Here is a 24,954-nt window from a genome sequence, read left to right on the forward strand (position 1 = left end):
TGCTGCCACTGTGGATTGGGGTATTGAGAATCTGGTCCACGAGGCACAACGCTCCCAGCCTGAACCTGAAGGCTAACCGGCTGTTTGTTCCTAATCCAGTCCAGTCCCGGGTCCTGGAATGGGTTCATTCCTCCAGGCTGACCTGTCATCCAGGGTCCCGTCGTATACTAGCCTTCCTTCGACAACGTTTCTGGTGGCCCACAATGGTCCCTGATGTCTCTGCCTTCGTCATTGCATGCACTGTGTGTGCTCAAAACAAGTTTCCACCTGCAGCCACTACCGGCCCCTCATTGTCCTTGATCTCATATATCTCTGGACTTTGTCAATGGGCTCCCTCCATCTGATGGCAACACTGTCATTCTGACGGTAGTCGACCGGTTCTCCAAGGCTGCCCATTTCATCCCTCTCCCCAAACTACCTTCTACCAAGGAGACGGCCCAGCTTATGGTGCAACATATCTTCCGGATCCATGGACTCCCGGTAGACATGGTCACCGATCGGGATTCTCGTCTCAGTTCTGGAAGGCATTCTGCACCCTTATTGGGTCGTCGGGCAGCCTGTCATCCGGATTCCATCCCCAAACTAACGGTCAGTCGGAGCGAGCCAACCAAGACCTGGAGACCACCTTAAGGTGCCTGGTCTCAACCAACCCCACTATCTGGAATCGTCAACTGGTCTGGGTGGAGTATGCCCGGAACACACTTCCCAGTTCTGCCACGGGACTCTCCCCTTTCGAGTGATCTATGGGGTATCAGCCTCCACTCTTCCCGGAACAAGAGCAGGAGGTCAGCGTACCCTCGGCCCAGATGTTTGTCTGCCGCTGTTGACGTACCTGGAGAAGAGCCAGGGCGGCTATTCTCAAGACCAACTCCAGGTATCGTCTGCAAGCGGACTGTCACTGGACCCCAGCTCCCCGCTACCGCATTGGGCAGAGGGTATGGCTTTCCACTTGGGATCTGCCCCTTCGGGTAGAGTCCCGCAAGCTGTCTCCCTGGTTCATTGGTCCTTTTCCCATCTCCAGAGTCCTGAGTTCCACTGCTGTCCGTCTTGTGTTACCCCGTACCCTCCTTATTCACCCTACATTCCATGTGTCTAAGATGAATCACGAGTAGGAAAATACACCACTGGTGAATGATAACATGCCAAATACAGCAAACTCAGTCTGACTGGGCCTGGTTGAATCACGAGTAGGAAAATACACCACTGTGTATTATTTGTTTGCATTTCAGACATGGAGAAATCTCTCTTAAAACAGATTCCATCATACAACTGATAGCGTGAGGGAAAAAATAAGTATTTTTCTAAAAGATTCAGCCAATTGTGGCTTAGAACATTCAACCACAGCATCTTTGTAGATTCTAAGCCTTCCAAAAAAGTGAAAATTACAGCAACACCCACAGACCACTGTCTTTGGTTTCTCAAAGGCAGGAAGCATGGAGCCCGAGTTCTTTGGCAGGGCTGGATTAGGGCAGCGGAGCGGTGCAGCTGTGCAGAGTGTGTTTGAGTGTTTTAAGAAGAGGGGAGGTTGGGGCCGAAGGGGGAGGCTGGGCCGTGAGGGGGAGGCTGGGGCCGTGAGGGGAGGCTGGGGCCGTGAGGGGGAGGCTGGGACCGTGAGGGGGAGGCTGGGACCGTGAGGGGAGGCTGGGACCGTGAGGGGGAGGCTGGGGCCGTGAAGGGGAGGCTGGTGCCGTGTTGTGGAGGCTGGGGCCTTGAGGTGGAGGCTGGGGCCTTGAGGGGGAGGCTGGGACCGTGAGGGGGAGGCTGGTGCCATGAGGGGGAGGCTGGGGCCTTGAGGGGGAGGCTGGGGCCTTGAGGGGGAGACTGGGGCCGTGAGGGGGAGGCTGGGGCCGTGAGGGGGAGGCTGGGGCCGTGAGGGGGAGGCTGGGGCCGTGAGGTGGAGGCTGGGGCCTTGAGGTGAAGGCTGGGGCCATGAGAGGGAGGCTGTGGCCGTGAGGTGGAGGCTGGGGCCTTGAGGTGGAGGCTAGGGCCTTGAGGGGGAGGCTGGGGCCGTGAGGGGGAGGCTGGGGCCGTGAGGGGGAGGCTGGGACCGTGAGGGTGAGGCTGGGGCCGTGAGGGGGAGGCTGGGACCGTGAGGGGGAGGCTGGGACCGTGAGGGGGAGGCTGGGACCGTGAGGGGGAGGCTGGGGCCGTGAAGGGGGAGGCTGGTGCCGTGTTGTGGAGGCTGGGGCCTTGAGGTGGAGGCTGGGGCCTTGAGGGGGGAGGCTGGGACCGTGAGGGGGAGGCTGGTGCCATGAGGGGGAGGCTGGGGCCTTGAGGGGGAGGCTGGGGCCTTGAGGGGGAGACTGGGGCCGTGAGGGGGAGGCTGGGGCCGTGAGGGGGAGGCTGGGGCCGTGAGGTGGAGGCTGGGGCCGTGAGGTGGAGGCTGGGGCCTTGAGGTGAAGGCTGGGGCCATGAGAGGGAGGCTGTGGCCGTGAGGTGGAGGCTGGGGCCTTGAGGTGGAGGCTAGGGCCTTGAGGGGGAGGCTGGGGCCGTGAGGGGGAGGCTGGGGCCGTGAGGGGGAGGCTGGGACCGTGAGGGTGAGGCTGGGGCCGTGAGGGGGAGACTGGGGCCTTGAGGTGGAGGCTGGGTCCTTGAGGTGGAGGCTGGGGCCTTGAGGTGGAGACTGGGTCCGTGAGGTGGAGGTTGGGGCCTTGAGGGGGAGACTGGGTCCGTGAGGTGGAGGCTGGGGCCTTGAGGTGGAGGCTGGGGCCTTGAGGTGGAGGCTGGGGCCGTGAGAGGGAGGCTGGGGCCTTGAGGTGGAGGCTGGGGCCTTGAGGTGGAGGCTGGGGCCTTGAGGTGGAGACTGGGGCCTTGAGGTGGAGGCTGGGGCCTTGAGGTGGAGGCTGGGGCCTTGAGGTGGAGGCTGGGGCCGTGAGAGGGAGGCTGGGGCCTTGAGGTGGAGGCTGGGGCCTTGAGGTGGAGGCTGGGGCCTTGAGGGGGAGACTGGGTCCGTGAGGGAAGAGGGAAGCCTGACAGAATAAATCACAACCAGTCACCCCTCCACACCCGTCGGGCCCCTCCGGCCCTCCACACCCGTCGGGCTCCTCCGGCCCTCCACACCTGTCGGGCCCCTCCGGCCCTCCACACCCGTCGGGCCCCTCCGCCCCTCTGACCCATGGCAGCACGTCTGGCTCTCTCTCTCCCCCTTTCCCAGCCTCCCTGCCTCCATCCTTCCCTCCCTGGGGATAATGGATAATCTCTTTAAAATACGGTCACGCTTAGCAGCTGCTTTGTGGTTGTTCCCGTGGTCGGGAGGAATGAGGCCAGATTCAGTAGTAGAGAGTTTCCATTTGAACCACTTATATCCTCCAGAGAACAGAATGTGAAAGCCTGTATTATTAGCGTACAATATGTTTATTCCCAGGAATCCCTGCAACAGTTTCAATTGTATCTGTCTTTGTCACTGGCCATTAGCACTCCATCAGTGTCCATCAGCATCAGCATCGCATACCATCAGTGTCCATCAGCACTCTATCAGTCCGAGCACGGGGGGGGGGGGGGGGGGGAACCCTCCAAAAAATGTTTTAACTTTCTTCTCATTACATTTCCATTTTAGTCATTTAGCAGACGCTCTTATCCAGAGCGACTTACAGTAGTGAATGCATACATTTCATACATTTTTTTGCTGGCCCCCCGTGGGAATCGAACTCACAACCCTGGCGTTGCAAACACCATGCTCTACCAACTGAGCTACAGGGAAGGCTAATGCTCTGTAGAGCCTAATAGGAGACAATGCTTTCTGTACCTGTCAATTTAACGGCCTAACGTCCCACACAAACAATTATCCTATAGCCTACACACATATTATTAACAGGGGACTATATATATATATACTCACAGATTATATGTATTTATTGACCACAACCACTGGGCAATGTGGGCAATAAAAACATCTGATACATAACACCTACATGCGTTATGTTTTCTATGGATTATGACAGCATAAATGAAAGTATTTGATGGTGAATGAAAAGACATTTTAAAAAAAAGTTTCCATACGGATAAGAGATTCCTGTGACAGACGATATACGCCATTTAATGTTCAGTTGAAAGTGACAACGTCAATCTCTCTGCATGGTCCCCTCTCTTTTACCATTACATCACCATTTAACCACCAGGAAGAGACTAAGGAAACAGGAAAGGCAGGGTGGGGCCACTTTCCATGGTAGAGGAGAGAACAGCCAACAGTCAAAGCCGGGTAGGGACACTTTCTGTGATAGAGGGGAGAACAGCCAACTGCCAAAGCAGAGTAGGGACACTTTCCATGGTAGAGGAGAGAACAGCCAACATTCAAAGCAGAGTAGGGACACTTTCCATGGTAGAGGAGAGAACAGCCAACATACTCAATATTCAAAAGCTTAATTGTCCATTTAGGGTCTAATTGATCTCAGAAGACATAACCAAATGGTGTTAGAACTCCCTGTCTGTCCTGATAGAAATAATAAGGGTGGTAGGTCAAACAGAAATTTGTTTTTGGCTTCCACGAAAACAGGATTTATCAGGAACACAATATAGTATAGCAGTAAAGCATACCAGCAGTATAGTATACCAGCAGTATAGTATACCAGCAGTATAGTATACCAACAGCATACCAGCAGTATAGTATACCAGCAGTATAGTATACCAGCAGTATAGCATACCAATAGCATACCAGCAGTATAGCATACCAATAGCATACCAGCAGTATAGCATACCAATAGCATACCCGCAGTATACTATACCAGCAGTATAGTATACCAGCAGTATAGCATACCAACAGTATAGTATACCAGCAGTATAGCATACCAGCAGTATAGCATACCAGCAGTATAGTATACCAACAGTATAGTATACCAGCAATATAGCATACCAGCAGTATAGTATACTAGCAGTATAGCATAGCAGCAGTATAGCATACCAGCAGTATAGCATACCAGCAGTATAGTATACCAACAGTATAGCATACCAGCAATATAGCATACCAGCAGTATAGCATACCAGCAGTATAGTATACCAGCAGTATAGCATACCAGCAGTATAGTATACCAACAGTATAGCATACCAGCAATATAGCATACCAGCAGTATAGTATACCAGCAGTATAGCATACCAACAGTATAGTATACCAGCAGTATAGCATACCAGCAGTATAGCATACCAGCAGTATAGTATACCAACAGTATAGCATACCAGCAGTATAGTATACCAATAGCATACCAGCAGTATAGCATAGCAGCAGTATAGCATACCAGTAGTATAGTATACCAGCAGTATAGTATACCAATAGCATACCAGCAGTATAGTATACCAATAGCATACCAGCAGTATAGTATACCAATAGCATACCAGCAGTATAGCATACCAATAGCATACCAGCAGTATAGTATACCAATAGCGTAGCAGCAGTATAGTATACCAATAGCATACCAGCAGTATAGTATACCAGCAGTATAGCATAGCAGCAGTATAGCATACCAGCAGTATAGCATACCAGCAGTATAGTATACCAACAGTATAGCATACCAGCAGTATAGCATACCAGCAGTATAGCATACCAGCAGTATAGTATACCAGCAGTATAGCATACCAGCAGTATAGTATACCAACAGTATAGCATACCAGCAATATAGCATACCAGCAGTATAGTATACCAGCAGTATAGTATACCAGAAGTATAGCATACCAACAGTATAGTATACCAGCAGTATAGCATACCAGCAGTATAGCATACCAGGTATAGCATACCAGCAGTATAGTATACCAGCGTATAGCATACCAGCAGTATAGCATACCAAGCAGTATAGTATACCAGCAGTATAGCATACCAGCAGTATAGCATACCAGCAGTATAGTATACCAACAGTATAGCATACCAGCAGTATAGTATACCAATAGCATACCAGCAGTATAGCATAGCAGCAGTATAGCATACCAGTAGTATAGTATACCAGTAGTATAGTACACAAATAGCATACCAGCAGTATAGTATACCAATAGCATACCAGCAGTATAGTATACCAATAGCATACCAGCAGTATAGCATACCAATAGCATACCAGCAGTATAGTATACCAATAGCATACCAGCAGTATAGTATACCAATAGCATACCAGCAGTATAGTATACCAGCAGTATAGTATACCAATAGCATACCAGCAGTATAGTATACCAATAGCATACCAGCAGTATAGCATAGCAATAGCATACCAGCAGTATAGTATACCAATAGCGTAGCAGCAGTATAGTATACCAATAGCATACCAGCAGTATAGTATACCAGCAGTATAGTATACCAATAGCATACCAGCAGTATAGTATACCAATAGCATACCAGCAGTATAGTATACCAATAGCATACCAGCAGTATAGTATACCAATAGCATACCAGCAGTATAGCATACCAATAGCATACCAGCAGTATAGCATACCAATAGCATACCAGCAGTATAGTATACCAATAGCATACCAGCAGTATAGTATACCAGCAGTATAGCATAGCAGCAGTATAGCATACCAGCAGTATAGTATACCAGCAGTATAGTATACCAATAGCATACCAGCAGTATAGTATACCAGCAGTATAGTATACCAATAGCATACCAGCAGTATAGCATACCAATAGCATAGCAGCAGTATAGTATACCAATAGCACACCAATAGCATAGCAGCAGTATTGTATACCAATAGCATACCAATAGCATAGCAGCAGTATAGTATACCAATAGCACACCAATAGCATAGCAGCAGTATGGTATACCAATAGCATACCAATAGCATAGCAGCAGTATAGTATACCAATAGCATACCAATAGCGTAGCAGCAGTCCACTGGGAACACCTCAGAGCACCAACAGCTGCACAGAAAAACACCACACAAAGAGCTCTTTGATTTGCCCGTCTTTTAGACTCCTTGATCGCATGAAGATTCATTTAAAGGCCCCCCCAAAAAATGGTCTACTGTCATTTGGATGAAGCCGTTTTCAAGCAAGCCGCCTATACAGTAAACCCTCTCACAACACCATTTTCTGCATGGAATGCCAGTCAGAGCACAGGTGAGATTAATGGTTAGGTTTTTATTAATAAATGAGCAGTAACATAAAAAAAAAAACCTGGGATTCAAACTGATATTGTCTGTTTCATGATTGAAGTAGAATCAATGGTAAGACTCCAGGATAACATAAATGGTATAAAACCTCATTATACAGTAAGGCTGAATAGCTAAGTTAGACAGAGGCGGACAGGGGAGCACAGACAGCCAAGCAATACATAATTTAGGATAACTAAGCACCGCATAGCCCAGACATAATTTAGGATCATTTAGCACAGCATAACACAGGCATAATTTAGCTAAGGATCACTTTTCATCTCTCCCCTGTGCTCTCCTCTCTTTTCCCCCATCTGTCCTCTCTTACTGAGGAATGTAGTGATGTTTTCCTTAGAAGTATTTCCAAATAACACCCTTACAAGTCAGGAAGAAAGACATGGGTCACAGACAATTAGGAAAGTAAATAGAGAGAGAGAGAGAGAGGGAGAGACAGAGAGAGAGAAATAGAGCGAGATAAGAGACTAGGAACAGAGTAATTTAATCATATAATCCTTTCAACCTCAATGAATAGTCTTATGACACACACACACACACACACACACACACACACACACACACACACACACACACACACACACACACACACACACACACACACACACACACACACACACACACACACACACTCTGAGTAACATATATTCCTTTACATAGATAATAACAATAATAATTGTTTTTAACATTTATACTATACATTGAGATAATCTGTTTTGAGGCGACTCAATCTTGATCCTTGACTGCGAACAATGAGAGACAACAGTTCATGTTTATCTCTGAGTCCCAATGAAATGTCCGTTGTCTCCCTCAGTGAGTCCTTAACTTCATAGATAGGCTTCAGAACATAGTCATTGAGCTGGCTCTCCCCTCTCAGATCGCTGTCTTGACTCTGTTTGAATTTCACCTCCAACTCCAGGAGAGATTTCTCCACGCTTGTAAAAGCCTCAGAGATCTGTGTGATCTCCCCAGTGAGAAACTTCTCATAGCTATCTTCTCCGTCCAGGTCGTGTGAAATACTCATACCGATGCTTTCCAACAACCTTGCGGCGTCTTCAATTTGATGCTTCACGATGATAAAGTCGTCACGTACCATTGAATCGCTGTCTTCATCTTGATGGACACCACACGCACGCCGGTCTGCGAATTTAAAAAGCATTTGACATTTCTCGGGGTCATCATTATCCTCATAATCGCCGTCCGGTACGAAGAAATGATGAAAAGTCCCGTTGGACATTTCCGGTTTTAACGGTCCGGTATAAACTGCCCAGTAAAGCGCCAAAAAAGACATTAAAAGTAGCAGCACCAGTGGAATAGAAGCCATTATATCCCTTTTTAATTTTTTGTTTTGTTTCAGCACGGTCACGGTTTAGTTTGACGCTGTCCTCTGAGAGGCGCAAAACATGTGTAGCTTGTTGAATGACTGCGCATTGAGCGCACCAAACCCACCGCGCCGTGGCGCGCAGCCCCTGCCCACTGCATTCCGACTCAAGTTACAGTTCTCCCGTCACTAATAAAACACACAGACAGCCATAACCAGACCCCAGACAATCGTCCCACAAATATTTGAAATGGACATAGCCAGCTTATACATTATTATTGAAAAGTGATGTAGGCCTCTAGACAAAGACGTGCAGAAAAAAAAGTAGGCAGAAGAAAGGTGTTTTATGACAAGGGTCAAATGAATATTATAAACTGGGTGGTCAGAGCCCTGAATGCTGATTGGCATGTTTTTACTGCTCTTAATTACCGTGGTAACCAGTTTATAATAGCAATAAGGTACCTCAGGGGTTTGTGATATATTGCCAATATACCACGGCTAAGGGCTGTGTCCAGGCACTCAGCATTGCGTCGTGCCTAAGAACAGCCCTTAGCCATGGTATATTGGCCATATAGCACACCCCCTCGTGCCTTATTGCTTAAATATAGTTTTAGGCTATTGTTGCACCGGCGCGACACTAGTATGCTTTGGTTGAAGCTCAATGTTACATTCTAAGCTCCCTACCATCTTATCATGTGGCGATTTTAGCATGTAAATCTTGGTGTGGCAAACCATTTTTTTTTTTATGCATGCCAGCAAAGCCACTTCACAACACTGAACAATACATTAACTGCACTATAAAGGTGACAAACAGTGCCCACAAACTGTTATGGCCTACATAAAGCTGTCCCAACTGCAGAGCGTTCTTTTCAGCACCATGGAGTGAATCCTTACCACCACTACACCTGGTTATCAGCGGAGCCTTGTCTGGCAGCAAAACAGTTCATTCAGCCTCATTTACTGCCTTTTTAAAAAACATAGCTGATATGGCTGACTTGCTTAAACAAATGTGGTTTCTAATGACAATTGAGATGTACAAACTATGGCATAAGGGGACGGCGAGCGGATAAGAGACAATCCAGAATTTCAATTAAGACATTAATGAGCGAGCTAGGATGGACAAAGTGAATATAACTATTTGTTCAGCACTTTTGAAATGTACAGCGACAGAATTGAGAACATGGGCTGTTCTTACAGTATTCTCCCTGTACACCAAGTCCGAACTGTAAGATAAATAAAGGGGGCATATACTGTAAGCAGGCAATAAGAGCTCTTACAATATTCAATGATTACATTTCTCTAAAACAGGCAATAGGTTACATGTGCACCACCAAGTCAGAACAGTAGGCGAAATTAAGAGGGGTAAATAGACCAAATTATTAGGGTGAGTCACATGGGCGACTAACATCTTACGACACAGCATACACTTATGTATTACTTTCTTAGCTACTGTATACATATCTCCCTGGCATATTGCATCACCTTTTTATGCTGTGCTCACTTGAACAGAAAGATGGCGTGGCAGTCCTTCTCGTGGGAAACTTTTGTCACCAAACTTTGTCATCAAAGTCTGGCATTCTCTGGATTTATGATGCTTTCAAGACGACTGGGAACTCGGGGAAAAAACAAGGTTGAATCATGACATCAGTGATCTTCAGGTCGGAGCTCTAGAAAGCAGCCCGAGTTTCCGACTTAGAATTCTGAGTTGAATGACCGTTCAAAATGTATTTTCCCAAGTCGTAGGTCATTTTTTTATCCCCAAGTTCCCAGTTGTCTTGAACTCACTGAAGTCTGAGATTTCCCAGTTCCAAGTTCCCAGTTGTCTTGAACTCACTGAAGTCTGAGATTTCCCAGTTCCGAGTTTCCAGTTGTTCTGAACATGGCAGAAGTCATGCTGGATTGACAACATTATTCAAACTTTTCTGGCCCATGGTGTTGCATGTGAATGTTTATCCTTGGAAAAGAGACCCTTAAACCCAGACTTGAACCACACACCCACTCCACTGAATAACAGGCTAGTGATCGATTTGCAACGCCACTGATTCCTTACAAACCACTCATTGTTGAATTTGCGATTTCCAACTTGTTGTGTAATGTTTATGTCCAATGGCCGATGAGCACCGATACATTTTATCTATAATTTCTCTTCATATGACAAGGATTGAAAAGGATTTGCCATTAGATTATCGACTTGATTCATAATGATGACTGCTAGCTAAGATTTTGAAAGTACAATGTTAACATGATCAGTCCAATCAAAGCTACTGTAGATATAACGTGATTTGACGTCATTTTATCTGTGGCCAATGACCTTGAGCCTTCATGGATGGGCACTTCTAATGTAACTCTATGGCAGCACCCAAGGGGCTTGAATTTTTGAACTCTCCCCGTAGATTTTGCGGTGACGTTGTGTCCCCATGAGTGACAGAACACTGAGCCAATAGCCAACTAGAGAACATAACCAATGTTATGTATTTTCCGCTGGCTGACCCACCATCACAGAAAGCACTGAGCTAGGCTGAAACACCTGCATTTTGGAGCTGCCTTAAGAAAGAACAAAAGAGACCATGTTTGTATGCGGCTTTATTAACTCAAATATATATATATATATTTTTTACATTGTTTGCAAACTGATATGTGACACGTATTAATGTGTTAAAAAACAGGCAACATGTGGGTGGGGCTCAACATGTGGGTGGGGCTCAACATGTGGGTGGGGCTCAACATGTGGGTGGGGCTCTGCCCTGAGTGACTGGTCTCCGCTGATCATATCTAAGCCAATATGACACCAATGTCGATTAAAATGAGCAAATCACTTTGATTAGAGATACACACGACACTCCCTGCCTCTCGTCATGAACCACCAAGTTGAGGACCATGTACCAGATTTTTAACAGGGTCCTTAGCATTAGGAAAACATATAATTTTTTTGCCCAGACCTAGCTCAATGCCTAGGATTTGGATAAGAACGAGATTACAGCATCCATAAAGTGACCATTAGACTTGTCACATTTCAGACTGAATAAGTTTGCACGTTAGCTGGCTCACGTCCAAATGCTAGTCTAACGTTTCCCACAAAACATACTGTTGCTAGCTAGCTACATCAGTTCAAAACCAACCCCGAACTTGTCACGCTGCTACACTACAATGCATGTAATAAGCTTTCGCAACACTAGCAAGCTAGCTTCTCCATAGTCGAAGCTACGGTAACAGCAAAGATTGTTTATAACTAACCCTCATTGTTCTATCTGTGGTAAGACAAAGATTGTTTATAACTAACCCTCATTGTTCTATCTGTGGTAAGACAAAGATTGTTTATAACTAAACCAAGATAGACCGAAGCCTGTCGTTACCAATAGGAGAAAATGAATCATAGTGGGCAGAGCCAAGCACGAGCTAGTGAGATCCTATTGGCGTGTTCTAGCATTTATTTACATATTGTCAATTAGGGAACACCTACTCTGTGAAGTGTGAGTGTGCAATAAGTCAATTCTCCCTTACACTCTTTTCTAAACAACACCATTTGGAGAAACTTTGACAAAGGTTAAAGTCTACAAAACGCAGTCCATCCTTTTTTTTTAACGTATTCTAGTTTCGGAAACAGAAAACTGTATGGAGATCAAATGTTAAATTGATGAGACAATTAGCAGAATGTCGGCCAAAATCCATCTCGTTCCATCTTCTCCTACTGCCGGCCGATGGGCTTCCTCTCATCACCACATTTGGTAGTGAGTGGAAACACCCGGGTCGAATATCTAGCTCGTTGTTCTATCTGTGGTAATGAGATAGCCACACTTCACTGTCAGACAGGATACAACTCAAACTGCTGAGAAAAACAAATGGCTAGCTAAACATTACATGTAAACAGAGCCTCAGTTGTACACTGACTGCAGATGCATGCTTGGTAGCATCAGAAAAAAAACTCCCCAGTTTCTAACATCCGTAATACATTCCAGTACGCTGCTTCTCCTGTCTTCTTGACATTTTAATCCAAATGTGTGCTGATCAACAGTGCCAAACGAACAAAAAAAAAGCCATGTGTTGGATATTTGTCAACAACTCTGTCATGCATGGCCATTCCAGTGGCACAGAATGGAGGAGGGGGGGGGGATTCGTTTGTCAGTACAGATGGAGGTGGCACAGATGAAGAAGCACAAATCTAAATGAGCTGTCAGACTCAAACAGCATGACATCCCCCAACAAAGCCAGGACAAACGGTAATCTGTCTCAAAGAATCTTCAAAATGAAGTATCAAAGACTGAAGCTGTGTTCGTATCAACTATTTATGAAACTCAACAGAAAAGAAATTGTGAATGTTTTTTAAATATAATCCCCTCCCCCAACCAAGATTATATAAATGTATAGGATGCATAACTACAACAAGCTGTAAAAGGCACAAAATGTGTATCTAGTGTACATGGGGATATCTTTGTTTATTCCCTATAGACCGGTTGGTTGTTTAGCAAGAAAACGATTGGGAAAAACAAAATGGGTACGTCTTAGATTGCTGACAACATGTAAACTATATTTCGTCTTCAATGTTTATTGAGAACATAAATACATTTACACAACGAGCACTTATTGTCTTTTAAAAATACATCGTTACAGTTGTTGGTTAGCTAGCTAGCGAATTTTAGCCATGTTAACATTGACATGAAATCAGTCAAAACACCTCAAAAACAATACATGGTATCAAGCTCAAGATGAAACCAGTCACTTATAATACCCCACTTGGCAGTTTCTTGTCATTGGAGAAAAAAAATGTCTGAAATGTATGCATTTCACTACTGTAAGTCGCTCTGGATAAGAGCGTCTGCTAAATGACTAAAATGTAAATGTAAATGTGGCTAGCTATCTGGCTATCTAGAATCATAACAACACACTGACTTCTGCCCCATTTTTCGTGACGTTGTCAGCTAACCCATCTATTGCTGAGTTAAACTACTTTCAAAAGTCAATGACTTATAACCGTTTTTCTTTTAACTTTGCTTTCAATGGGAATTGAGGCATATTTTTTTTACAATGTCAGACTGTCACAATCAATTGAGATATTCACATTCTGAAAACGGCAGACAGTTTGTTTTGACTATTCATGGTAAATTCTATACATACTTTAATAGTTTGTTCTTGAGCTATTAGCAACAGCAAGCAGACCAGGGTTTTAAACCAGCAATCCATCGCAGGGTTTTCTCCTATAGAGCTCCATCGCCTGTGCCATTTAGGGTCCAGACCTTTAGTCAGAGGCTGCATACTTTAACAGTTAGCTCAAAACATATTTGAGCTATTAGAGGTTACAATAGCACTGCCAATGACAGCCTTTTGGTTTCTCAAATATATAATTATTTGCATGTGGAAATGTTGTATAATGCACCTTTAATAGAAAATCACCGTCCAGTGTAAAAAGCATGGAAATGAAAAATGAAATAAAAAACAAACCCAAAATGTTTTAAGTGAGGAGTAGGCATTGGTCTGAAAAAATAAAGGACATTTTACATGAGCACCACAATGCCTACGTCACCCATTCTCCACCCATTCTCTACCAAGGTTTTCCAGCACACAGCTTTGACCTACGACAGTAGACAAGTTGGCCTTTTAATAATAGATTACATTTATATAGCGCTTTTCATAGAATTTCAGTGTGTACATTTAAAAAAATAAAAAAAATAAAAAGCACTATTGTACTTCAAACAATGTGTAGGCAGGTTGCTTAGGATTAAAACCTTCTCAAATAGCAAAACAAAAAGGCATAATGGACTTTACAGGGTCCTGCTATTAAACAAATGTATATGTGTAACCAACCACCTCCATTCGCTCTTATGTAGCAACATTTGAAATTGTGTTTTTTACATTGGAGAAAAGTAGAGACTCAAAGCCATAAAATGTTATATCATACACTGAAGTTGATGAACAATGGGGAAGTAATTCTGCTTTGAAAGTTGATAAACTTCTAACCACTTTTGTGAAAATGACCCTTGCATGTTTTGGTACACCTACTGGAGAGCTCTTCTTTGTCTACACCTATTCAGCGTCGTTCACACCCTCGTAAACCTTATCCCCACCCATCTCTTTCAGGATTCACATGTGAGGCCATGTGCTAAACAGAGTGAAACATGGTGAAGCCACAAAATTGCCCTCCCTGGAAGCTTGTGTTTCAGACATAAGGAAGTGGATGGTGGCAAATGTTCTACCTTTAAACTCGGACAAAACAGAGATGCTTGTTCTAGGTCCCAAGAAACAAAGAGATCTTCTGTTGAATCTGATAATTAATCTTGATGGTTGTATAGTAGTCTCAAATAAAACCATGAAGGACCTCGGCGTTACTCTGGACCCTGATCTCTCTTTTGACGAACATATCAAGACTGTTTCAAGGACAGTTTTTTTTCCATCTACGTAACATTGCAAAAATCCGAAACTTTCTGTCCAAAAATTATGCTTTTGTCACGTCTACATTTCCATTTGAGTCATTTAGCAGACGCTCTTATCCAGAGCGACTTACAGTAGTGAATGCATACATTTCATACATTTTTTCCCCCGTACTGGTCCCCTGTGGGAAACAAAACCACAACCCTGGCGTTGCAAACACCATGCTCTACCAACTGAGCAACACGGGACCGTGTGCAGTAGTCTAGATTAGACTACTGCAATGCTCTACTTTCCGGCTACCCGGATAAAGCACTAAAATAAACTTCAGTTAGTGCTTAACACAGCTGCTAGAATCTTGACTAGAACCATAAAATGTTGATCATATTACTCCAGTGTTAGTCTCTCTACACTGGCTTCCTGTTAAGGCTAGGGCTGATTTCAAGGTTTTACTGCTAACCTACAAAGCATTACATGGGCTTGCTCCTACCTATCTTTCCGATTTGGTCCTGCCGTACATACCTACACGTACGCTACGGTCACAAGACGCAGGCCTCCTAACTGTCCCTAGAATTTCTAAGCAAACAGCTGGAGGCAGGGCTTTCTCCTATGGAGCTCCATTTTTATGGAATGGTCTGCCTATCCATGTAAGAGACGCAGACTCGGTCTCAACCTTTAAGTCTTTATTGAAGACTCATCTCTTCAGTAGCTTCTATGATTGAGTGTAGTCTGGCCCAGGAGTGTGAAGGTGAACAGAAAGGCCCTGGAGCAACGAACCGCCCTTGCTGTCTCTGTCTGGCCGGTTCCCCTCTCTCCACTGGGATTCTCTGCCTCTAACCCTATTACAGGGACTGAGTCACTGGCTTACTGGTGCTCTTCCATGCCGTCCCTAGGAGGGGTGCGTCACTTGAGCAGGTTGAGTCACTGACGTGATCTTCCTGTCCGGGTTGGCGCCCCCTTGGGTTGTGCCGTGGCGGAGATCTTTGTGGGCTATACTCGGTCTTGTCTCAGGATGGTAAGTTGGTGGTTGAAGATATCCCTCTAGTGGTGTGGGGTCTGTGCTTTGGCAAGTGGGTGGGGTTATATCCTGCCTGTTTGGCCCTGTCAGGGGGTATCGTAAGACAGGGCCACAGTTTCTCCCGACCCCTCCTGTCTCAGCCTCCAGTATTTATGCTGCAGTAGTTTATGTGTCGGGGGGCTAGGGTCAGTCTGTTATATCTGGAGTATTTCTCCGGTCTTATCCGGTGTCCTGTGTGAATTTAAGTATGCTCTGTCTAATTCTCTCTTTCTCTCTTTCTTTCTTTCTTTCTTTCTTTCTTTCTTTCTTTCTTTCTTTCTTTCTTTCTTTCTTTCTTTCTTTCTTTCTTTCTTTCTTTCTTTCTTTCTTTCTTTCCCTCGGAGGACCTGAGCCCTAGGACCATGCCTCAGGACTACCTGGCCTGATGACGCCTTGCTGTCCCCAGTTCACCTGGCCGTGCTGCTGCTCCAGTTCCAACTGTTCTGCCTGCAGCTATGGAACCCTGACCTGTTCACCGGACGTGCTACCTGTCCCAGACCTGCTGTTTTCAGCTCTCTAGAGACAGTAGGTGCGGTAGAGATACTCTGAATGATCGGCTATGAAAAGCCAACTGACATTTACTCCTGAGGTGCTGACCTGTTGCACCCTCGACAACCACTGTAATTCTTATTATTTGACACTGCTGGTCATCTATGAACATTTGAACATCTTGGCCATGTTCTGTTATAATCTCCACCCGGCACAGCCAGAAGAGGACTGGCCACCACTCATAGCCTGGTTCCTCTCTAGGTTTCTTCCTAGGTTCTGGCCTTTTAGGGAGTTTTTCCTAGCCACCGTGCTTCTACACCTGCATTACTTGGTGTTTGGGGTTTGAGGCTGGGTTTCTGTACAGCACTTTGTGACATCAGCTGATGTAAGAAGGGCTTTATAAATACATTTGATTGATTGATAGAGTATTAAACAACGAAAGATTTCAAGACTGAAAGTGGTGAAAGTAGTAGTCTACAATAAGGAAAAACACCAGGTAAAAGCCCACTTAATCTAGTCCTTGGCCTTTATCCTAATCTGACTTTGGTGCAGGTCATGTTGTTCTTCACATTACCGTCTCTGGTAAACACACACTACAGCAAAAAAACAAATCTAAGTTTGTCACATGGACAGGATACAGGAAGTGTAAACGGTTCCATGAAATAGTTACTTGCATATCTGAATAGTAGCAATATCAAAAATAGAAAGTGTCCAAATAAACATATACTGCTCAAAAAAATAAAGGGAACACTTAAACAACACAATGTAACTCCAAGTCAATCACACTTCTGTGAAATCAAACTGTCCACTTAGGAAGCAACACTGATTGACAATAAATCTCACATGCTGTTGTGCAAATGGAATAGACAACAGGTGGAAACTATAGGCAATTAGCAAGACACCCCCAATAAAGGAGTGGTTCTGCAGGTGGTGACCAAAGACCACTTCTCAGTTCCTATGCTTCCTGGCTGATGTTTTGGTCACTTTTGAATGCTGGCGGTGCTTTCACTCTAGTGGTAGCATGAGACGGAGTCTACAACCCACACAAGTGGCTCAGGTAGTGCAGCTCATCCAGGATGGCACATCAATGCGAGCTGTGGCAAGAAGGTTTGCTGTGTCTGTCAGCGTAGTGTCCAGAGCATGGAGGCGCTACCAGGAGACAGGCCATTACATCAGGAGACGTGGAGGAGGCCGTAGGAGGGCAACAACCCAGCAGCAGGACCGCTACCTCCGCCTTTGTGCAAGGAGGAGCACCGCCAGAGCCCTGCAAAATGACCTCCAGCAGGCCACAAATGTGCATGTGTCTGCTCAAACGGTCAGAAACAGACTCCATAAGGGTGGAATGAGGGCCGACGTCCACAGGTGGGGGTTGTGCTTACAGCCCAACACCGTGCAGGACGTTTGGCATTTGCCAGAGAACACCAAGATTGGCAAATTCGCCACTGGCGCCCTGTGCTCTTCACAGATGAAAGCAGGTTCACACTGAGCATGTGACAGACGTGACAGAGTCTGGACACGCCGTGGAGAACGTTCTGCTGCCTGCAACATCCTCCAGCATGACCGGTTTGGTGGTGGGTCAGTCATGGTGTGGGGTGGCATTTCTTTGGGGGGCCGCACAGCCCTCCATGTGCTCGCCAGAGGTAGCCTGACTGCCATTAGGTACCGAGATGAGATCCTCAGACCCCTTGTGAGACCATATGCTGGTGCAGCTGGCCCTGGGTTCCTCCTAATGCAAGACAATGCTAGACCTCATGTGGCTGGAGTGTGTTAGCAGTTCCTGCAAGAGGAAGGCATTGATGCTATGGACTGGCCCGCCCGTTCCCCAGACCTGAATCTAATTGAGCACATCTGGGACATCATGTCTCGCTCCATCCACCAACGCCACGTTGCACCACAGACTGTCCAGGAGTTGGCGGATGCATGCCCAGGCGTTGTAGGGAGGTCATACAGGGTACGTGGAGGCCACACACACTACTGAGCCTCATTTTGACTTGTTTTAAGGACATTACATCAAAGTTGGATCAGCCTGTAGTGTGGTTTTCCACTTTAATTTTGAGTGTGACTCCAAATCCAGACCTCCATGGGTTGATAAATTGGATATCCATTGATTATTTTTGTGTGATTTTGTTGTCAGCACATTCAACTATGTAAAGAAAAAAGTATTTCATAAGATTATTTCATTCATTCAGATCTAGGATGTGTTATTTTAGTGTTCCCTTTATTTTTTTGAGCAGTGTATATTCTAGAAATATTTTATAATTATTACGTGACGCTTACCCAGACGCAGTTGTCAAAATTGATGGGTCATGTGATAGAAATGCTATAACGACCTCCCCAGCCACATCTAGTTAAGTCGCTATTGTCTAGACATGTACACATGTTCATGAAAAACAATAGATGGTCCTCATCACCCGCAGACACACCTGGCTAACTTGATGGGCCATTTAATCATCTGGCGAAGTAGAGTCCTTTTTTTTTAGACATGTAGCTAGCTCGCTAGCTAAACAATTAACCGTAATCCCAACCCATAGCTACAGTACAAACGGATTGTCATAGCTAGCCACCAGGCATGAAATGCTGGAGCATGAATATCCAGGTAGCTAAAGCTAACCAACTAGGTTGAATGTTAGCTAGCTAACATTAGGCTATGATTAGCAATGCAAATGGTTTTCTGAGTCACAAATAATATTACTACAAAGATCATAGACGTAATGTTAGCTAGGCTCACCATTTTAGCGGATGCTGGCTCACCATTTTAGCTGATGCTGGCTCACCATTTTAGCTGATGCTGGCTCACCATGTTAGCTGATGCTGGCTCACCATTTTAGCCGATGCTGGCTCACCATGTCAGCCGATGATGGCTCACCATGTTAGCCTATGCTGGCTCAACATGTCAGCCAATGCTGGCTCACCATGTCAGCCTATGCTGGCTCACATGTTAGCAGATGCTGGCTCACCATGTTAGCCGATGCTGGCTCACGATGTCAGCCGATGCTGGCTCACCATGTTAGCCGATGCTGGCTCACCATGTCAGCCTATGCTGGCTCACCATGTTAGCCGATGCTGGCTCACCATGTCAGCCGATGCTGGCTCACCATGTCAGCCTATGCTGGCTCACCATGTCAGCCGATGCTGGCTCACCATGTCAGCCGATGCTGGCTCACCATGTCAGCCGATGCTGGCTCACCATGTTAGCCGATGCTGGCTCACCATGTCAGCCGATGCTGGCTCACCATGTCAGCCGATGCTGGCTCACCATGTCAGCCTATGCTGGCTCACCATGTCAGCCGATGCTGGCTCACCATGTCAGCCTATGCTGGCTCACCATGTCAGCCGATGCTGGCTCACCATGTCAGCCGATGCTGGCTCACCATGTCAGCCGATGATGGCTCACCATGTCAGCCGATGCTGGCTCACCATGTCAGCCGATGCTGGCTCACCATGTCAGCCGATGCTGGCTCACCATGTCAGCCGATGCTGGCTCACCATGTCAGCCGATGCTGGCTCACCATGTTAGCCGATGCTGGCTCACCATGCTCAAGTTGCACCTTTTCTTTTTCAGTGAACACCACGTTTTTATTGCACCTCGACTCTCGTTACTTAAACGCACTTCACTTCTTTCCATTATCAATATTTATTTACAGACACTGTAGTAATCTATAGTCCAATCATATCTAAGTTCATTTCCTTGGAAAGATAACTGCCACGTGATTCTCCGCCCATGCGTAGGCAGCCTCTCTTTTTCAATGAGACCACACTTGATCTCAAATGCTGATTAGACCACAATAATCTCTGTCGGGAATGCAGTCCTCTAGCCCAAGCCCTCTATGTGATTTGCAAACAGCAGAGGTATGCATATTTATTTGATATAATAGCACTGTATCATTTTACCACAGTGGGCTTCCCCAATTGGGCTAACAGTAACAGCGCTAACAGCGGAATTCAACTTCATGGTTAGAAGATTATTACTGACAACACCTCTGGGAGTTTGGTTATCTGTAGCAGTGCGAGATTAATACTGACAATACCGCTGGGAATATCTGTAGCAGTACGAGATTAATACTGACAATACCGCTGGGAATATCTGTAGCAGTACGAGATTAATACTGACAATACCGCTGGGAATATCTGTAGCAGTATGATAACGGTGTGAAAAAGTGGGAATGGGAAGAACTACCTCAGCAAGGGTTAGGCTTTGATTTGAAAAAATTTGATTTGATTTGATTTAGGCTGGTTGGGAAGAACTACCTCAGCAAGGGTTAGGCTTTGATTTGAAAAAATTTGATTTGATTTGATTTAGGCTGGTTGGGAAGAACTACCTCAGCAAGGGTTAGGCTGATTGGGAAGAACTACCTCAGCAAGGGTTAGGCTTTGATTTGATTTGATTTGATTTGATTTAGGCTGGTTGGGAAGAACTACCTCAGCAAGGGTTAGGCTTTGATTTGAAAAAGATGAGATTTAGGCTGGTTGGGTAGAACTACCTCAGCAAGGGTTAGGCTTTGATTTGAAAAAATTTGATTTGATTTGATTTAGGCTGGTTGGGTAGAACTACCTGACCAAGGGTTAGGCTGATTGGGAAGAACTACCTCAGCAAGGGTTAGGCTTTGATTTGAAAAAATTTGATTTGATTTGATTTAGGCTGGTTGGGTAGAACTACCTCAGCAAGGGTTAGGCTTTGATTTGAAAAAATTTGATTTGATTTGATTTAGGCTGGTTGGGAAGAACTACCTCAGCAAGGGTTAGGCTTTGATTTGAAAAAATTTGATTTGATTTGATTTAGGCTGGTTGGGTAGAACTACCTCAGCAAGGGTTAGGCTTTGATTTGAAAAAAATTTGATTTGATTTGATTTAGGCTGGTTGGGTAGAACTACCTGACCAAGGGTTAGGCTGATTGGGAAGAACTACCTCAGCAAGGGTTAGGCTTTGATTTGAAAAAATTTGATTTGATTTGATTTAGGCTGGTTGGGAAGAACTACCTCAGCAAGGGTTAGGCTTTGATTTGAAAAAATTTGATTTGATTTGATTTAGGCTGGTTGGGTAGAACTACCTGACCAAGGGTTAGGCTGATTGGGAAGAACTACCTCAGCAAGGGTTAGGCTTTGATTTGAAAAAATTTGATTTGATTTGATTTAGGCTGGTTGGGTAGAACTACCTGACCAAGGGTTAGGCTGATTGGGAAGAACTACCTCAGCAAGGGTTAGGCTTTGATTTGAAAAAATTTGATTTGATTTGATTTAGGCTGGTTGGGTAGAACTACCTGACCAAGGGTTAGGCTGATTGGGAAGAACTACCTCAGCAAGGGTTAGGCTTTGATTTGAAAAAATTTGATTTGATTTGATTTAGGCTGGTTGGGTAGAACTACCTCAGCAAGGGTTAGGCTTTGATTTGAAAAAATTTGATTTGATTTGATTTAGGCTGGTTGGGTAGAACTACCTGACCAAGGGTTAGGCTGATTGGGAAGAACTACCTCAGCAAGGGTTAGGCTTTGATTTGAAAAAATTTGATTTGATTTGATTTAGGCTGGTTGGGTAGAACTACCTGACCAAGGGTTAGGCTGATTGGGAAGAACTACCTCAGCAAGGGTTAGGCTGATTTTGAGTCAATGTTTTATACTGATATACATTTTGCCCCTTTCATATTTGGATGCAAACCATCCCTCTTGTAAAATTGGGGCATTTCCCAAAAGTGGTCAAAATTGGCAATGTATTCCAAATCCATTGGGGAGCAGTAGGATTTAAGCCACGAGTGGAGCCAGAGGAGACGACTAAAGTGTTCAATTCCCCTTTAAGCCACTAGTGGAGCCAGAGGAGAAGACTAAAGTGTTCCATTCCCCTTTAAGCCACTATGGACAGAGGAGAAGACTAAAGTGTTCCATTCCCCTTTAAGCCACGTAACAGAGGAGAAGACTAAAGTGTTCCATTCCCCTTTAAGCCACTGAGAGAGGAGACGACTAAAGTGTTCAATTCCCCTTTAAGCCACTAGGAACCAGAGGAGAAGACTAAAGTGTTCCATTCCCCTTTAAGCCACTAGAGGAGAAGACTAAAGTGTTCCATTCCCCTTTAAGCCACTAGTGGAACCAGAGGAGACGACTAAAGTGTTTAATTCCCCTTTAAGCCACTAGTGGAACCAGAGGAGAAGACTAAAGTGTTCCATTCCCCTTTAAGCCACTAGAGGAGAAGACTAAAGTGTTCCATTCCCCTTTAAGCCACTAGTGGAACCAGAGGAGAAGACTAAAGTGTTCCATTCTCCTTTAAGCCACTAGAGGAGAAGACTAAAGTGTTCCATTCCCCTTTAAGCCACTAGAGGAGAAGACTAAAGTGTTCCATTCCCCTTTAAGCCACTAGAGGAGAAGACTAAAGTGTTCCATTCCCCTTTAAGCCACTAGAGGAGACGACTAAAGTGTTCCATTCCCCCTTAAGCCACTAGAGGAGAAGACTAAAGTGTTCCATTCCCCTTTAAGCCACTCAGAGGAGAAGACTAAAGTGTTCCATTCCCCTTTAAGCCACTAGAGCAGAGGAGAAGACTAAAGTGTTCCATTCCCCTTTAAGCCACTAGAGGAGACGACTAAAGTGTTCCATTCCCCCTTAAGCCACTAGAGGAGAAGACTAAAGTGTTCCATTCCCCTTTAAGCCACTAGAGGAGAAGACTAAAGTGTTCCATTCCCCTTTAAGCCACTAGAGGAGAAGACTAAAGTGTTCCATTCCCCTTTAAGCCACTAGTGGAGCCAGAGGAGAAGACTAAAGTGTTCCATTCCCCTTTAAGCCACTAGAGGAGACGACTAAAGTGTTCCATTCCCCTTTAAGCCACTAGTGGAGCCAGAGGAGAAGACTAAAGTGTTCCATTCCCCTTTAAGCCACTAGAGGAGAAGACTAAAGTGTTCCATTCCCCTTTAAGCCACTAGAGGAGAAGACTAAAGTGTTCCATTCCCCTTTAAGCCACTAGAGGAGAAGACTAAAGTGTTCCATTCCCCTTTAAGCCACTAGAGGAGAAGACTAAAGTGTTCCATTCCCCTTTAAGCCACTAGAGGAGAAGACTAAAGTGTTCCATTCCCCTTTAAGCCACTAGTGGAACCAGAGGAGACGACTAAAGTGTTCCATTCCCCTTTAAGCCACTAGTGGAGCCAGAGGAGAAGACTAAAGTGTTCCATTCCCCTTTAAGCCACTAGAGGAGAAGACTAAAGTGTTCCATTCCCCTTTAAGCCACTAGTGGAACCAGAGGAGACGACTAAAGTGTTCCATTCCCCTTTAAGCCACCAGAGGAGAAGACTAAAGTGTTCCATTCCCCTTTAAGCCACTAGTGGAGCCAGAGGAGAAGACTAAAGTGTTCCATTCCCCTTTAAGCCACTAGTGGAGCCAGAGGAGAAGACTAAAGTGTTCCATTCCCCTTTAAGCCACTAGAGGAGAAGACTAAAGTGTTCCATTCCCCTTTAAGCCACTAGTGGAGCCAGAGGAGAAGACTAAAGTGTTCCATTCCCCTTTAAGCCACTAGAGGAGAAGACTAAAGTGTTCCATTCCCCTTTAAGCCACTAGAGGAGAAGACTAAAGTGTTCCATTCCCCTTTAAGCCACTAGAGGAGAAGACTAAAGTGTTCCATTCCCCTTTAAGCCACTAGAGGAGAAGACTAAAGTGTTCCATTCCCCTTTAAGCCACTAGTGGAGCCAGAGGAGAAGACTAAAGTGTTCCATTCCCCTTTAAGCCACTAGTGGAGCCAGAGGAGAAGACTAAAGTGTTCCATTCCCCTTTAAGCCACTAGTGGAACCAGAGGAGAAGACTAAAGTGTTCCATTCCCCTTTAAGCCACTAGTGGAGAAGACTAAAGTGTTCCATTCCCCTTTAAGCCACTAGAGGAGAAGACTAAAGTGTTCCATTCCCCTTTAAGCCACTAGTGGAACCAGAGGAGAAGACTAAAGTGTTCCATTCCACGACCGATTGTTGGTTGAGGCCCTGAAATGAGAACCCACTTGTCTGTCTCCTTTTAGTTTGTCTACGAGCACTCTGAAGTCGGACTTTAATCGCTCCGATTTACAAATATTGATGTTATTTGTACCAACATTAATGACTACTGTGAACACCTGGTGTCCCCCTCGTCACAGCAGAGGACTTGGTGATCTATGTCCTGAACATGGGCTCCAGGGAAGCAGTGGGTCCTTGCTTCCACGACCACCACATCCTTAACTATGGAACTCCCTAGAACAAACACCGCTGGGGGACGAAAGAGAGGCCCTGCTCCGAGTCTGTGCGATGTGCCATGGGGGCGGGGGTGCTGATCCAGGGGACGACCATATCCAGATGTGTTTGCACTGGGTGCTGAGGTGGAGTGGGAAGGACAGAAGGAGCGGGCGTAGGGTCTTGTCAGAGGGCTCCGTGTGAAGTCAAGGGGGCTGTTAGAGAGCCGCAGGCCTGGACAAGAGGGCAGAGGGAGGGTACGTTGGAATGTTTCTCCCCAATCTCTTACTTCTAACTTGATCCCACTTTGCATCCGATGGAGTAGAGCAAGACTCAGTAGTCCTATGGTTCTCGTCGGAGGGATGTGTTAAAACGGGTGGTCCGTAGGTACTGGAGAGCAGCATCCTCAGTCATTTAGAATGCATCAAAAACAGCATGCAGTCTGGAGTCATGCAGTCAGGAAGTCTTCTTAGCCAGAGCGAGACA

At 45.5% G+C, this 24,954-nt stretch overlaps 3 protein-coding genes across 3 annotated transcripts in view; 1 reads left to right on the plus strand and 2 right to left on the minus strand.

The window, feature by feature from the left end:
- Nucleotides 1-1,463: 1,463 nt before the first annotated feature.
- Nucleotides 1,464-3,117, minus strand: LOC123724595 (basic salivary proline-rich protein 2-like). The gene is made up of 2 exons (XM_045688769.1): nucleotides 3,061-3,117; nucleotides 1,464-2,969 (listed from the first exon to the last, which is right to left on the minus strand). Exons 1-2 carry the CDS (start codon nucleotides 3,115-3,117, stop codon nucleotides 1,464-1,466), a joined length of 1,563 nt encoding a protein of 520 aa, XP_045544725.1.
- Nucleotides 3,118-7,031: 3,914 nt separating this feature from the next.
- On the minus strand, nucleotides 7,032-8,538 carry LOC106561801 (fin bud initiation factor-like). The gene has a single exon (XM_014126046.2). It carries the CDS (start codon nucleotides 8,399-8,401, stop codon nucleotides 7,772-7,774), a length of 630 nt encoding a protein of 209 aa, XP_013981521.1. The 5' UTR covers nucleotides 8,402-8,538; the 3' UTR covers nucleotides 7,032-7,771.
- Nucleotides 7,514-24,954, plus strand: part of slc5a12 (solute carrier family 5 member 12) — a 44,389-nt gene continuing 26,948 nt past the window's right edge. The window contains 1 exon segment of the mRNA NM_001173725.1: nucleotides 7,514-7,531. The gene's annotated coding sequence lies outside the window, so the exon portion shown is untranslated.

The sequence above is a fragment of the Salmo salar genome, chromosome ssa10, assembly GCF_905237065.1.
Source record: "Salmo salar chromosome ssa10, Ssal_v3.1, whole genome shotgun sequence".
Taxonomy (NCBI): Eukaryota; Metazoa; Chordata; class Actinopteri; order Salmoniformes; family Salmonidae; genus Salmo; species Salmo salar.

What these genes read in the sequence shown, in the direction of transcription:
- LOC106561801 (XM_014126046.2), bottom strand. Translation starts at nt 8,401, where the DNA reads ATGGCTTCTATTCCACTGGTGCTGCTACTTTTAATGTCTTTTTTGGCG.
- LOC123724595 (XM_045688769.1), bottom strand. Translation starts at nt 3,117, where the DNA reads ATGGGTCAGAGGGGCGGAGGGGCCCGACGGGTGTGGAGGGCCGGAGGG. An exon ending in GGGCCGGAGGGGCCCGACAG is followed by an intron (nt 2,970 to 3,060) that starts GTGTGGAGGGCC and finishes TTATTCTGTCAG; the next exon opens with GCTTCCCTCTTCCCTCACGG.